The sequence below is a fragment of the Perkinsus marinus genome (assembly GCF_000006405.1).
Source record: "Perkinsus marinus ATCC 50983 genomic scaffold scf_1104296958712, whole genome shotgun sequence".
NCBI classification, from domain to species: domain Eukaryota; phylum Perkinsozoa; order Perkinsida; family Perkinsidae; genus Perkinsus; species Perkinsus marinus.
This window is the reverse complement of record NW_003206658.1, coordinates 1,004,090-1,019,045: the sequence shown is the minus strand read 5'-3', so window position 1 is coordinate 1,019,045 and position 14,956 is coordinate 1,004,090. Positions and strand designations below refer to the sequence as shown.

Below are 14,956 nucleotides of genomic sequence, written 5' to 3'. Positions count from 1 at the left end.
CGATCTACGCAATACTTTGATATAACATCGATTACGCCTCTCCAATCGAGTGAACGAAAATTCGAATTCGGTACTATATACACTGGAGCCGGTTGAAAGGACTACTCATCGTGAACATATTGTGGCTAGGTCATGATAGCACCCAACATGTCCTTTGTACCCTATTCCGCATAGTGCCACCTCCAGGAACCATCACACCAGGAAACGCAATGCGTATAGTAATCACTCGAGCACTTCACACTAGTGGCAATGAGCTTGAATTAAACTAAAGTATGCAATAACGATGGCTGCTAGATCCTCTGCGATCCTGGTATCGGGGAACGTCCATGGGTGACAATCCTGTTCGTAGGTGTGAAGTCTCCGTTGAAAGTAGACAGATCCCTCTGCGTGGAATTCATCTTGCTGCTGCCTCCTCCAACAGGTACTCCTAAAGGGGGCATATTCAGCTGGGTTTGGATGACCACTCTTCGACCTATAAGAGCTGTTTCGTCGAAGTTAAACAAAGGATGATCGGAGATGCTACCGTCACAGAATGCTTTGATGAGAAGACACATTTGATAGAAACACCAACCAGTGATGACCATCATAAGAGGATCAAAGGTAACCAACGCTAAGAGTAGGAAGAAGAGACCACAAACAAGGGCGAGCCATATCATCACGAGACTAGCATTCTTAGCACTCCTACAAAGGCATCGATAGAACAGTTGCCCCGTCCAGCAGGATGCATCCAAGGGATACACGGGTACCAAAAGGTTCACAGCAACCAACCATAAGTTCAATGCAGCAGCCCAGAAGCAAAGACCCTCCCAATCGCTGAGGGTAATCTCAGTATCAGGATCATCCTCATCAAACTCCCACTTCTTGAACGTAGCCCCACCAGCTAGGAACCAACCACCGAAGAGGAATACGTTGACAAGAGGACCGGCGAGTGTAACGAAGAGCTTATTACGAAAAGTTCGATCATACCAAGATACCCCAAGGCCACCTAGAGGCCATAGAGTAACCTCATCTGTATGGCCACCAACAAGACGAGCTGCAGCGGCATGACCCATTTCGTGGAGGAACACAGTCACCACTAGTATACAGACGCTGACGGAACCAAAGCCTGGGGAGTAGACGATGAGCTGGCCCATCGAATAGAATAGGATCGTAGGATGGACGCGTAATCTGGGTAGGAGCCTGTTTCCCTGGAAGACGGTGAGAGAAAAGTCATTGCCATTCCTCTCCGTCTCACAGTGACCAGCTATAGAGAGGTTACGTTGGGGAATAGCAGACATCTTCAAATCAAATTACTGTCGAACAATAACACAGCAAGAGCGACTCAAAACCCGGCCGCAGCGGAGCAAGAACGACCGGCGCCCTCAACGGGAGGTAAGACCGTTACTGATAGAGGGAAGAGTTGCTTGCCTTGTGTGTAACGACTACTACTACGTCCTGCAAGAGCGTTTCGAGTAAGGCGAATGAGGCGAGCGAGACACATACAACACATCCTCCGAACTACATGACGTGATAACAACTGAATTACGTGGGCCGTACTAAACATTCTGCCAGGCCTTAACTCATACACAAGATTGCGATTAGTAGCTTGCGATGGATATATGACGGCAAGAGGGACCGCAGGGTAGTACGGAATGCGAGACAAGCAGATAAGGAGGTTACCACCACCCCCTCGTAATACTGAAGCTTTCACACTGACGGTATGTGGATTGATACTGTGCCGTGGGACTGCTGTTGGATACCATGCTGGATTCACATCCATCGTGAAACTTGACGAGCTCGCTACAGCATCATCTCAAACGATGCTGGTTGGCGATTCCGATTGAGGACAACAAAACAATGATGAATCGACGTAGGAGGGAAGTAAGCCAGAAACGGTGGTCTCGGAAACCAATAAAATAAACTTGATTTCCTCGGTATCACACCTGGGCTAATCAAGATGATGCTTCATATACCCAATGTCTTATAGACCGGCTCAGTGAATGCTGCATCGTAACTGTTACTCTTATGTTTGGGGACGAACTTGAATCCCTGTGGGGCCGGACAAATCAACAATTCCGAAAGTCGTATCCAGTCTTCAGAATTGCTACTCGCCATCAACGTCTCAAGATCATTACGACCCATATACCGAGGAGGTCGCCAACCGATCTTCATTGGTGTCATACCTTGCATCAATCCAAGGGGTATATACCGATACAGGAAGCTGAGGGCCTCCAAGAGGAATCGTCTCGTGCTCTCGACCCCTCTCGTGTCGGTTCCCCAATGGGTAAGACCGTATGATACAAAACGCTTGAGGAGCTCCAAACGCTCAGCACTGGAGATATCCCAGTCCCGGTGCTCCTTTATCTCGGTGAATATCCACGGCTTGATCAGAGCTCCTCTGCCTATCATTAAGCCCTCAACACCGGGAGTCTGACGACGGTCATAGAAGGATACGTGTCAACAACGCTGTCGATTGTTACCTCCATCCTCTCGATAGCCTCTCGCCAGTCAATGATATCACCACAACCTACTAAGGGGACTGCGTTACCTGCATACACAGGACGCTAACGTTTAGAAAGGATCAATATCGGACATAGATATGGAGGCAAAGTTGATCTAGATTAGTCTTGACATGAACACTGTTCATGACCAGCGCTAGGCTCCCCCTACCAGGAACGGCAGAATCCATAGCAGTGCGACACTTAGTGTGGAAGGTCCAGTCGGCTGGTCGACTATAGCGTTGCTGAGCTGTTCTACCATGAAGTACCACGCCATCAACACCAGAACTTACAGCACGGGCAGCAACCTAAGGGAACCCGGGTTCGATCCCCATCGACGGTACTTCAACTCCCCGCTGCGACCGACCTTGTCATAGACATGGTTCTGTCCATAATGGGCAGTGCGGATCTTGACTGTTAGATTCTTATCATATGCATGACAGACCTTAGCCATCGAGCTCATCACTCCTTCAGCCTTACCCAGACGTGTCATTAAAGCCGACCCCGCACCCTGAGCACCAACATGTAATGTAGTAGTAATAGCAGCTTCGAGTATGGGGTACGGTTACCTTCTTATGGAGGCCCTCCAATGGACAACCCATGTTGATGTCGAGAAAGTCGAAGTCATCCATCTCCCGGCACAGCATTTCAGCACATCGGCTCATCATATCGGGGAAGCCTCCTGCAACCTGAGTACTAATGAATAAATAGAACAGTTTCATGGCGCGGTGACGGCTAACTTGTATGCCGAATATCTTCTCATCGGGATGCTTCTTTAGAAGAGCATGTTCGGCTCGGTTGCCCTTCAGCAGCGATTCCGCGAGGGCCATCTCAGATACGGTCACCTAGCCGTGTAAATTTGTCGTTCGCGGGATTCGAACCCTAGACCTCACCTCACAACCAAGACTGACACACAGTCGTCTAAAAGGGAGATTCCCTACTGTCGTCAACGGGGCGAGCATCGGAGGCCGTCCTGAAATGATGGTTTACAATCGACCTAGCCTGCAGACGATGTAAAAATGCACAATAGAAGGCCAAACTCACCGTGGATGAGTTTGGAGAATGGTACTCTCTCCTTTACACCCGGCCCCACTGGGCCTATTCTCTCCACCACTTTCTTGTTGAGCGCAGCTTTCGAGCCAGGGAAAACATACCTAGTGATTTATGATGATGAGCACGATGACTCTCAAGGTCGTCGGATAGGAGAATAGTAGTTGCGGAGCGAGCGGAGGATGTACTACAACAAAAGTCACTCCGCGCTATGCGTGCATGCGTCAATGAGTGCATGAGTGAGTGCATGCGTGTGTGATGAATTATTTTGCAATAACCACGGCGAACTCCATGAGACGAGCGAACTATCAATAGATTCCTTTGTATCCAGAGATACGCATAAAATACAAAAGACACAATAGTTGCCGGAAAGATCGGGCTATGAACGGTAAAGACGCGACAGTGGCGCACGACCGCTCAGCGATGGATAAGCGAGATCTGCCCCTTCCTCACGAAGTCCTAGTTCAGAGTCCTCGAACGGAGGCAACGAGAATCGAGACTTCCAAGTTGGATAGTGTGGCCGCAGTGGAGAATCATTCGCGAAGCTTCTGTATAACGGTTGTTCACGGCTGATTGTTACCATCACTCTAGGTTGTCGAGGAAAGAATCAATATGAACGAAATTGCAAACGAAATTAAGATCGTAGTCAGTAACCGAAGATCGAGACTGGTCATTAGACCACGAGTAATATACTCTATCAAACTCCATGGGTAATCCGGGCATCCACTGCGAGACTATACCACTAAAAACTTACTTCTTTCCTCTGAGGTCTAGTCTGAGCTGGTGAGTAGTGGAATTGAGGACGAGGGAGTCCAGTTCCTCCCCTGGGCCGTCGGTAGGCCCAGTAGCTTCACCGTGTGTACTGATGATGTCCACTGGCGAACCGTCTTCTAATACTGAGGAATACCAGCCAGAAAGGATATGATCAGTCGATAGGCGAATTGTGAATACTTCGAGGATAAGCTACTGTATTGGAGTAACATTTGTATTGATGTATTGATGTAACAGGCTTGGAGACTAGGGTTGTTGAGTATATAGGTATGATTTTAAGGATGAACCCTCATAAGACGAGTCCGATGTTACTCACCTTTAGTGTGACTGCCAGCCATCCTACAGTTGAGACCAAAGGGACACCTACCATGCAGTAGGCTTGGGAAGGGGCACTCTCCTGGGAGGTCATCAGGCTTCTAAAACGACATTATCAACAGTGAATTGGAGAGGGGGAATCGACACATAGGAGGAGGAGGAGCTACAGGAGGAGGAGGAGTATCAGAGTAGCCTGGAACCGGTGTTCATGGGTACTCATTGCTGCTCGCTACCTCCTTCAACGGCTCGACTAAGTATTCTAGAACTATGGGCAACATCATCGAACAGTTCGCTCCTCCGCTGAATATTTATATGTACTCTATAGGGAAGAGTCCTCAAAGAATAAGAAGAATGCCCCTCCGAAAGTATAAGACCCCCCTCAGCCTACCTCAGCCCAGTATGCCTTCACATCATGATTGAACTTACATTCATCACCAAAGGCACATCGACCTCCACGTGCAACAACCACACATAGTTGCCGGTTGTTATTGATAACATTCAAATTATCTTTCCTTTCCGACGTCTTGTTCTGTCCATGTTTTCTCCTCTTCCTTTTTCCTCCATGCTCCTCGTCTCCTCCAACCTCCTCAATCGATTCCCCACTATCCACTGGCAACTCCTCATCCACCTCCTCAGGTCGGTCCAGTAAGAGGTACTCCCTCAGAATCGGTGCCTCATGGCGAGCGAGGGCATCCTTAGCCCAATCAGGTGTATCGGGAGACTCCAACGGGTTGGTCATGAATGAACTAGTACAACACTCCCAACAATCTCTATTCGAATGTAACCAAAAGGCCAGCATGCACCCACAATGCCCTATACCCTTTGGATCACGACTTGGTATCCAGCTCAAGGCCTTCAACTATGGTCTGTCTGTGGAGTTATCTTATACCAGTTATACTCATCCAGGCAGGCATACTATTATCACTACAACTCAAGTGAGCAATGATACGCACATCAACAAGAGCATTAAGAGGACACGACTCATGAGCCCAAGTTACTCATCCTAGAGAACACGGATTGGAAGCGAAGTCGACCGACTCGATCGTCATAAGTCAGAGATCCACTCGTCGTTGGTACCTGATGAATATCATGAAGAAAGCTTTGGAAATCTCCTGCGCGCGCACCTTGAAGGCTGCTCTCATCGAAGTGGTCCTCCTGAGTGCCCTTCTGACCATCCCTCTCACTTCGGCCATACCATCATCCTTTTCGTCTCGACAGCGGAGCGATGCATGAGTTGCACATTTCTGTATCCTCTTTTCTCGAGTATCTGCAAACACCATCAATAATACATAAGAGGACCTCTGACTTCGACACACCACTCCAACAGACATTAAAAAGCGAGGGACATACCAATTCCCTCTTCCAGTGGCTCAATGGTATAAGTGTACTGCACAATGACGTACGATGTATACTTTACAACAACTTACCCAATGCGTGTTGGTATCGCCAATATCTACACACCTCACCGTCCTCAACTGGAGGACCCCTGGCCGGTGGTAGAGTGAGGTGATCTACGTCCGATCCCGTACTATGATGATAGAGCCGAAGACGGACCATCTCCCTCTGAGATGAGATAGGCGTCGAGAGCGGACCACCACATAGTAGTAGTAGTACCCCTCTTATATCTAATAGTTTGCCTTCACTCAAAGCAGGCAAGTCCCTATTAATCTGCCCTGCATCGACAAGCCTCATCCGCATATCCTTAGACATACCGCATGAATGTGGTAGGACCTCCGTCACCCGGCGTCGGAGACCCTAAAGATCACCACACTGCCCAAGCTCACTATGCAATTCAATAGGGCCTCCAATTACACTCATTTCAAGATCGTCCAGGGAAATGACTTAAGAATTTAGGACTAGTCATAGCATTATTTCTGACTATAAACCAGTCATTATAGGATCGACTTACGAGTACACATGGAGTGATCGAGAGAAGTAGTAGCGATATGTATATACCCAATGGTAGGGCCCAGAGTGAGTAGTAATACTGATAAGACCCCATTACATGTGGGAAGGTGAAGTGATGAGTAGCTATCCTCATTAGATATCCCATTATTGTTGGATGGGTACCGTCCACATACCTCAACTCGATCAATGCACTGAATCGATAAGGAACTCATAGCTCAGCATGAAGCCATAAACCTCCTCCTACACAAGGATGATGGCAGCCCTCTGTGCTGCTCTCTCATTATCCTTCCTTGTAATATGACTAGTAGCCTTACCCCATCGCATGAGACCCTTTAATAACCTCATGGCCGCTCCTGGCTTCGACGATGCCACATCTGGACAGAGGGGAGTCGATACCTTCGAGGTCTCTCTGGGTTGACTAAAGAGGAGCAAACGTGGTTCGGTGAAAAATACGATATGCGCGTGGAGGACTTCGAAGATTTCCATATCTGCTATCCCAAACCATGCACCCGGCAACCAACAGACAAGCTCACTCCACAATAGGCCACCGTCACCGCGCCATGAAACTACTCGTCCACCAGGACTTACACGGTCCTCTGATATTCCTGGACAGCCTTAACGAGAGTGTCCGGTAGAGGTAGGCCGAATCGATGGACTTCCAATAGAGCAGTATACAGTGGTTCGGTAACATCCAGTGTGGTCATCTGAACAAAGGATCGTCGATTTAGTGACACTCTCTGGGTTCTTCCATGGCATCACTTACCAGATATGCTATGAAAATATCGTCCAATATGTGCCTCACTTCATGAGTTGATACTACTGGGAGCTCTCCAACAGGCTCAAAAATACTGACAATGCGAACAACATAGTGAACCTATTCCATATCTTACACGCTCAACCTGAGGATATTACCTCGCCATTATAGCTGTATTAGGATCACTTGTAGAGACGTAGGTGAGGAAATCATTGAAGCCTACACCCAATCTGGTCTGCAACTGTAAAATGAAGTCATCGATTAGTATGTTAGCTGATATCGCGGCCCGCCTCTTAGACACCTATACACCCTCAATGTGAGCAACAAGCAGACGAGTGTGGCATCCTTGGGCGATTCCAATCTCCCTACCTTATTCGCTAGAACCGAATCACCTCCAACATCTACTGTTTCTCTCATCATTACTGTCAAGAGGCCATCTAGGAATCTTCTTAGACTACACATGTCATAATCGACCTCACACATGGCCGAATGTAGCTTTAATAACCACTCTAGCTTCAATCGCATCAACACCTATCACACACTTCACCATAAGCTCTACACCGATACACCCAGAGCTCATGAGACGGCGGTCTTGATGGACTTACATGTGGTAGATACCGAGTGTGCTCGATCTCAATCTCATCTTCCATCCAGCAATGAGCAAACCTCGGACACAGCATAAGTATGAACCGTGGTACCCCGTTATATACGACACAGTTCGTGTCTGCGTACGATACCACTTCTGCCCGAACCACCGGTGGGAATGTAGGAGAGCCTCCATAGTCCCCTATCGTCTGAGAAAGTAATACCACAATGAGAGGTCAACCACGACTCCGGATGAAAACGTAAAGATTGTAACTCATTGAAACTTCACTCGTATTATCCACCAATCCTAATACATACAAGAGGATCGTCTCTTGTGACTCATAAGCCAAGCTTGCTCGGAAGGCACGCGCTGCGCGTTGGTTGAGGAGCAGCATAAGGAGTAAAGCTCTCTAATGACTTAACAACGAGCAGTATATACTCAAGGTGCCATGACAATGACCTCTCTCCCGTCGACTCTATTTTTGTGGCGCGTGACGATGATAAGCCTACACCCTATTACATTATCCCATTCCCCTGGTTTGGTGACTACCATAGCCTTCCTCACGCGGATACTCACTCGATATGGTAGTCGAACGCGATAAAGGGTAGTAGTATCGATACCCCATGACCAGACGTTACCGATGTTATTAACCAATTTTGTTACCTCTACATATCTGATAATGGACCAATAAGGAGTATATCAATAACACTCCTTCATATATGGTACAAGGATTATAGTTAGCTTATCAGTTGGAATAAGAGATAAACAACATGGTCATAATCCTAGACATCGTCCCCAAGGAATATTACAATTCATCAACACTCTGTATTGGGGGTAAGGATACCCTCTGCAGATAACTAGGGCAATCGAAGCGGCCAATATACCCCTCTGGCATTTTAGGACAACATCATCAACTGATCATACCACACCCTCATCGAATCATGAGATCACACATGATAACCGGTTGGATTGAATTGAACGCTTGAAGCTATAAGACGGAGTAACTGAGTGATACACCAAGAGCATAACATTTGCAGGCTCTGACGACGCCTCGAGAGACATGAACACGACCTGGTATGATGACTATATATGACAGAAGGAGGTATCTGACCTCAACTGCACCTTACTAATACCAACCTTACTCTTCTACCTTCTACTGAATCGCCGGTTGAATCCGAGAGCCGAAAGGGTGCCAATATCTCTAACAATTGCCTGAGAAGCTAAATAAGTGTATATAAGGTAACCGTAAGACGGTTCCAAAAATTAGTGGGCTTCATGTACTCGGAGGAACCTACTACATGCCTTCACACGCGATTTAGTGAAGGAGATAAATTGCAATCCTGCTCACACGATACGATTGCATCCCCGATGAGACGCGGGCCAAAACTCTACGAGAGACTCTACCACACTTCCCTCTCCTATGGGAATAGTACTTGGATCGACTCTGGTATAGTCTACGATGCTCAATGATATGTGAAGGCATTATAGGCTCCCAACGTCTATGCCATCTATCCAATCTATAGTCTAAATGCCTGTATGTCCTCCCTTCTGGCATCATTGTCTGCCGCATAGATAACCTCCTCCTCCTAGCTACACCTTCGATAATGAACCTATAGCAAGAGAGCAGCTGTTGTAGTCGATGATAGCAGGGTCCACTAGAATATGAGCATGGTATATACTACTACAGGTGAGTGATGTCGTAGAAACTCATGCCAATACTTAACACGGATGATAATTGTACGTATTCATTTTCGAGCGACTGTTCAAGTTGGATACTGCAGGGATCAATACGAGGCTTACTCAGGACAATGCGACATACAAGATGAGGAAAAATGGTAGAGTAGCTGAGCCAAAAATGCTCATAAAATTATAATCGGAAAGGACCAAGACCACTGCTACTATAACAGTATCAAGACTATCCCACCTACCTGTCCTCCCGAGTCAATCGGTCGGTAGTGATGTAGGCAGCCATCCGAAGAGAAGACGGAGACGCACCTCAACAGGGCTGGTGGAATTCATAATGCGCGCGAGGTCAACACTATCTCAGGTTCGATCCCGGCACCATGCGCTTTTCCAGCAATTATTCAGTTGCGACCACATGGCTTAGGGACTGCATTAGCAGTGTTAGCACGTCAGTATACCTTCTTCCTCGTCTCCATACATCTACCTTATGGCTACTAGCTCCCTTTCTCAACTACCCGGCAAGGACCAAAGCCTTTTTCGACAGGTAATGCTGTGAGGGGGAGGAGGGGGGAGGGATCATGTCTATTTGTAGATGGTGCGGTATTACGAAACTAAGCAATATAAGAAGGGCATCAAATGTGCCGACCAAATACTGAAGAAGAATCCGAAGCATGGGGAGACTGTTTGCATGAAGGCATTGATCCTTTCCTACGTTAATCCTGATGATAAAAAGGAGGCTTACGAACTGGTCAAACAGGGGCTGTTCTGCGACCTTAAGAGTCACGTTAGTTGGCATGTGTAATACCGTAAATTCGTCACATCATTGGAGCATGATTCATGAGTAACAGGTACGGTTTGATGCACAGAGCCGACAGGAACTACCAGGAGGCCGCTAAATGCTACAAGAATGCTCTCAGAATTGATCCAGAGAATCAACAGATCCTGAGGGACCTTTCAATGCTACAGGTAATGAGTTTCCGTCGAGGAGTGTTGTAATACATGGATCATCGTATCAGCTATACCAAAGGGATTTGGAAGGTTATACTGAGTCGAGGCGTAAGCTATTGTCCTTAAGATCATCACAGAGGATCAATTGGATGGCGTATGCAGTAGGAGAGCATATGCTTGGCAACTTTGATGTAGCTAAGACCCTTTTGGATTCCTATAAGAAGGTAGTGTATGGTCGTGTCGGGGAATAGGACTATATTGCTTTTCACTGGTGAGGGCGTTCTATATTCTGCCTTGATCATCTTTTGTTGGAATTTGCCGATGCCGGTCAGCGGTCCTACCGGGGCCCTTTCGGCAGCTTTTCTATCAGAATTTCGCCGCCGAAGTGTCTGAGGATGCCGACTCGAAATACGAGCAGTCAGAACTCTATCTGTACCAGGTATTTGTTATCTAGTTTGTCTTTTGATAAGACTCTTAGCATTTTTCAGGCTTCACTCTTGGAGCAGGGTGATGAACCTCAGGAGGCCCTAGACCTATTGGAACAGCATAAGAAGTAATAACTCTCTTGAGGTTGTAATTCCTCGACAATACTCGTTGAGGTCTCTACCAGTGAACAATTGACGATTGGTCTTTGACCAAAGCTGTCAGAGCTTGTTGATGTTGGGGGTGATTCGTCCCACTCACTTGTAGTATTGTTCTCTTACTCAGAGAGATCGTGGACGGTACGACGAGATTGGAGAGTATCGCTCGCTTATCGATGAGCTTGGGCAAGTTGGATAAGGCTGAGGCGGCTTTGAAGGAACTCATCCTTGACTACAACCCGGAACAAGAAAGCTACGTTCTTGCATGGCTCAGTTGTGTTGACGAAGGGAGGTAATACTGGGAGAATAGTGTAATGGTGGAAGTCGTAGCTGTCTCGAGGATGGCCGCTGGGTCGAGTCCCTAGGATAACATTCTGTATTCTTCAGATTTTCTACTTTCTGGCCTAACATTACATCTAAGGAGTGTTGTTGGCCGGTGAACTCTGGCCTCCTCCCTAAGGGTGGTGCTAGGGTAAGTCATCCGGGTTCGATCCCTAGTCGGGGCATTTTCGACAAGCGTATTTGCAGGTTCGTGGCTGGCTGCCGAAGCCTGAAGACAGAGAGATGGCTGCGGCCGTGGAGGTCGAGCTTGCAGCAGAACTGAATGCTGGCAAGAAAAGTAGTGCCGACTTGAGCGCTCACGTATCCTACTTGATAGGACCTTGAATATGTTTAGGTATACTCGTGAAAGGGGGTTGTAAAGCACTCTATCGCCCGATGAGGGATCTCACCATAGAGGAAGAGCAGGAAGTGTTGAAGGCACTTGATGGCCTCAATGCTCAAGTGAAGAAGGAAACAGGTACGCTCTGGCGTGGTGCTCATCCTCTAGCGGAGCGAAGCAATGAGCGTTTGCTCGTCTTTTCAGGTTTCGCCTCCGCGACCATCACAAAATGCGTACTGCTGTTTCTGACTGGTGAGCGTTTCGAGGGTAGACTGAAGGAATACGTTACTAAGCTCCTCTGCAAGGGGGTACCCTCCACCCAGAAGTAATGCTAGGGAATATTTTCACAGCATTATGGGCTACCCTCAGGCTACTCCGTGTCTTCTATAAGCAGAGTTCCAGCAAGCAGTTGAGCGTTGATCGTATATTGCGACAATGCGTGGCAGAGGGCGAGGAGCTGATGGCATCAGCTCAAGCTCGTTGTGAGGCAGCTGCCGAAGTGCCCAAGGTTAGAGCGGAGATATCCAAATACCCACCTACTTATGCTTGCTTCGCCTTCCTGTTGATGGCTAATCATCTCGATCATATTGGGAGCTTCGAGGCTGCAGTAATAATAGTGCCTACTTGGTAGAGGGAGGTATCTTTCGTGTATCTTACAACAGATGAAGCTAATCGAAAGGGGTATGGAGGTTAGCCCAACTTGCATCGACCTATACGTATCGGCATCTAAGATGTAGTATCATATCTTGGAAACGCACTGTGAAGAATGTTTCATCTTAGATTAAAACATGAAAAGCGTTTCGATGAGGCTGCAGAGTATATGGACAAGGCTCGGAAGATGGATCTGGCCGATAGACAATTGAACACATTGAGTGTGAAGGCACAGCTCAGGAAGGGTGACATAGATACGGTAATATATGGTAATCGTCTCGGTCGTCATACCACTCCTCTCGTAAATCATTACCAGCATGTAGTCTTTGCACCTACGTCGTTCAATGTTGTAGGCCCACGCCCAGATGATGCTGTTCGCGAAAGAGAATGATACAGCGAAGACATCAAACCTCTACGACATGCAGTGTATGTGGTGGGAGATAAGAACTGCTATGGTCAGTAGTGTAGATGGGTTTAGCGGAGCGAAGCGATATTTGCTTATTTTGGTCAGCTATACGAATCTCGAGAGGATTACAGTATGGCTTTGAAACGATTCAATGACGTATTGAAGCAGTTCGATGACATACGAGACGATCAGTTCGACTTTGCCACCTACTGCATGCGGAAGATGACACTCCGGACGTGGGCATCATCATCGTAATAGGAGAGTACTGTGGCTGTGATCAGGTTTGTGGAGTTCCTAAAGACGGAGGATAGCCTTGAGCAGCATATCTACTATCGTGAAGCGAGTGCTGGTATGATAAGGTGTTATACTAAGTTGATGGATAAGAAGGAGGCAGCAGCAGCAGCAGCAGCTGCAGCAGCTAAGGCAGAGAGTGAAGAGAATAAGGAGAATGGATCTAAGGTAATGCTATTACTGCTAGCCATCCATAGTAGTTATCTCGGATGTGTTCTCGCCCAATGAGGATTCTGAAGTGGTGTAGTAGGATAGAAGTGTGTCGATGATGTCATTTGGACAGGGTCATCTCTGATGGGGTTGAGATAGTATTAGTAATGAGAGTTAATACTCTGCAGTTATCGGCAGCAGAGCGGAAGCGTCTGAAGCACCAGAAGAAGAGAAAGCAGCATGATCAGCATCCGACCACGACCCAGGATAACTCCAAAAAGCTTGAGGGTGGGATTGGCGGAGGCTCCAGGTTCGATTCCCACGCCTTGCATTTCTCAGGAGCATTCGGCATGAAGGCAACGGGTCTTACTATGGAAGAAGAGAGAGCCAAGGGTGACGAGCTTGTTGCGGTTGCTGATCCTCTTGATAGATGCATGCACATCTGTGAAGTACGGGGTACTCGTAGACTACTGTACTAACTGCTGCTGCTGTTGCTGTTGCAGGTCTTATCAGAAAAGTGTGCAACTTGGCTTGAGACCCAGTCCCTCTGTTTCGACGTATCAATCCGACGTAAGAAGTGGTTACAATCCTTAGCTTGCCTCCAACGGATGAAAGCTCTTGGAGCATCATCGATTGAGGAGGAGACAAGGAGACTATCCGATGCAGTAGCTAAAATTGATGATAATGGGTTAGAGGGTGTGACAGCTGAGGTATTCAAGGAGGATCTTAGTGCTCTCTTGTAAGCTCGTCATCATCATCATCATCATGCAGGAGGGGGGTTCTTAGCAATGATGTGTTTCTCGAGTCTTGCTGCTCATACCGATTATGGTAACGGTTTCGAGCTATCAGCTTGTTCAAATAGTAACACTGTCTCTATCACTACTCATTCCTCGTTGCTTTGTTAATGTGCCCGGGCTGATAACGCTGATATAAACGAACTCGTCGTTCGGCATGCAACTTACGTTGGTACGGGATATTGGATATACCAGTCTGGGATGCGGCCTCCCTTTTGGGTATTGAAGTTGAGAGACTTCGAGTGCGATTACGTTATTACTTCCTCTAGTACTTATGCCTCCATTATTATATCCAAATGTATACTACTTTATTGTCATACCGATGTGGATGGCAATGAGCAACGATCCCGCTTGCGAGCTATGTGAGTCGCTATGTCTCATTAACAAAGGTTTATGGTGTTATGTTTTCAGCATCCGGCAAATGTGAGCATCGGTCCTGCTCATTGCTACCGGAGGTGCCCAAAGCTCAATTTGTTGGAGTGAGTGGCTTGTCGCTCTCTAGTGACTGGGCATCATCATTTAGGATCAACCGCCGGGTGGTGTGTTTGCTCACGAAGCCGTGGCCGAATATGCATGTGACGAAGGCCACACTGCTGATGGTCTCGTTCTTGGTAGGCTGTGTAGCTATAAGAGATTGTCTCAGTGTCGGTACAGGCCCACGGAGGGTCCTTTATCGATGCCATATTGGTGGTAACTTCCGTCCTGTGAGAGTTGACATAACAGAATGTACGGAGAGGGGCAAGATTGAATCGCCATGTATGTTCTTGGTGTTCTTTCTTCGTCAGGCAAACCAGTGAAATGCGGAGCTCCTTTCGAGCTACCAAATGCGTATCCAACATCACACAAGATCGGAGAGTCGGTCGTGTACCCGCAAAAGGTGAGGTATCCGCTTGGAACTACACTACCATCAGGAAGTCCTTAGGTTGATTA

The 14,956-nt window shown here is 47.4% G+C and overlaps 5 protein-coding genes across 5 annotated transcripts; 1 reads left to right on the top strand and 4 right to left on the bottom strand.

Annotated features, from left to right (window-relative positions):
* Window positions 1-290: 290 nt before the first annotated feature.
* Pmar_PMAR011774 (hypothetical protein) lies at window positions 291-1,277 on the bottom strand (the record flags this gene model as incomplete). Its single annotated transcript, XM_002773864.1, has 1 exon — window positions 291-1,277. One exon carries the CDS (start codon window positions 1,275-1,277, stop codon window positions 291-293), a length of 987 nt encoding a protein of 328 aa, XP_002773910.1.
* A 667-nt stretch (window positions 1,278-1,944) lies between these two features.
* On the bottom strand, window positions 1,945-5,352 carry Pmar_PMAR011773 (tRNA-dihydrouridine synthase, putative; the record flags this gene model as incomplete). The annotated part of the gene is made up of 11 exons (XM_002773863.1): window positions 1,945-2,409; window positions 2,460-2,527; window positions 2,650-2,785; window positions 2,845-2,988; window positions 3,047-3,166; window positions 3,218-3,322; window positions 3,371-3,450; window positions 3,522-3,631; window positions 4,282-4,423; window positions 4,615-4,714; window positions 5,002-5,352. The coding sequence occupies 11 exons, from the start codon at window positions 5,350-5,352 to the stop codon at window positions 1,945-1,947; spliced, it is 1,821 nt and encodes a 606-aa protein (XP_002773909.1).
* Window positions 5,353-6,767: 1,415 nt separating this feature from the next.
* Pmar_PMAR011772 (hypothetical protein) lies at window positions 6,768-6,939 on the bottom strand (the record flags this gene model as incomplete). The annotated part of the gene is made up of 1 exon (XM_002773862.1): window positions 6,768-6,939. A coding segment is annotated over one exon (172 nt), but the record flags the coding sequence as incomplete, so codon positions are not given.
* A 166-nt stretch (window positions 6,940-7,105) lies between these two features.
* Pmar_PMAR011771 (hypothetical protein) lies at window positions 7,106-7,695 on the bottom strand (the record flags this gene model as incomplete). Its single annotated transcript, XM_002773861.1, has 4 exons — window positions 7,106-7,225; window positions 7,285-7,369; window positions 7,434-7,576; window positions 7,645-7,695. The coding sequence occupies 4 exons, from the start codon at window positions 7,693-7,695 to the stop codon at window positions 7,106-7,108; spliced, it is 399 nt and encodes a 132-aa protein (XP_002773907.1).
* A 2,300-nt stretch (window positions 7,696-9,995) lies between these two features.
* Window positions 9,996-14,112, top strand: Pmar_PMAR011770 (conserved hypothetical protein). The gene is made up of 20 exons (XM_002773860.1): window positions 9,996-10,088; window positions 10,137-10,342; window positions 10,393-10,510; window positions 10,561-10,716; window positions 10,863-10,931; window positions 10,981-11,045; window positions 11,201-11,365; window positions 11,461-11,545; window positions 11,602-11,692; window positions 11,750-11,872; window positions 11,939-12,059; window positions 12,104-12,341; window positions 12,397-12,467; window positions 12,515-12,644; window positions 12,739-12,840; window positions 12,897-13,027; window positions 13,073-13,250; window positions 13,421-13,520; window positions 13,572-13,681; window positions 13,736-14,112. The coding sequence occupies exons 1-20, from the start codon at window positions 10,032-10,034 to the stop codon at window positions 13,973-13,975; spliced, it is 2,556 nt and encodes an 851-aa protein (XP_002773906.1). The 5' UTR covers window positions 9,996-10,031; the 3' UTR covers window positions 13,976-14,112.
* The last annotated feature ends 844 nt before the right edge of the window (window positions 14,113-14,956 follow it).

What these genes read in the sequence shown, in the direction of transcription:
- Pmar_PMAR011770 (XM_002773860.1), top strand. Translation starts at nt 10,032, where the DNA reads ATGGCTACTAGCTCCCTTTCTCAACTACCCGGCAAGGACCAAAGCCTT. An exon ending in GGGGTACCCTCCACCCAGAA is followed by an intron (nt 12,060 to 12,103) that starts GTAATGCTAGGG and finishes GGCTACCCTCAG; the next exon opens with GCTACTCCGTGTCTTCTATA. An exon ending in ATAAGGAGAATGGATCTAAG is followed by an intron (nt 13,251 to 13,420) that starts GTAATGCTATTA and finishes AATACTCTGCAG; the next exon opens with TTATCGGCAGCAGAGCGGAA.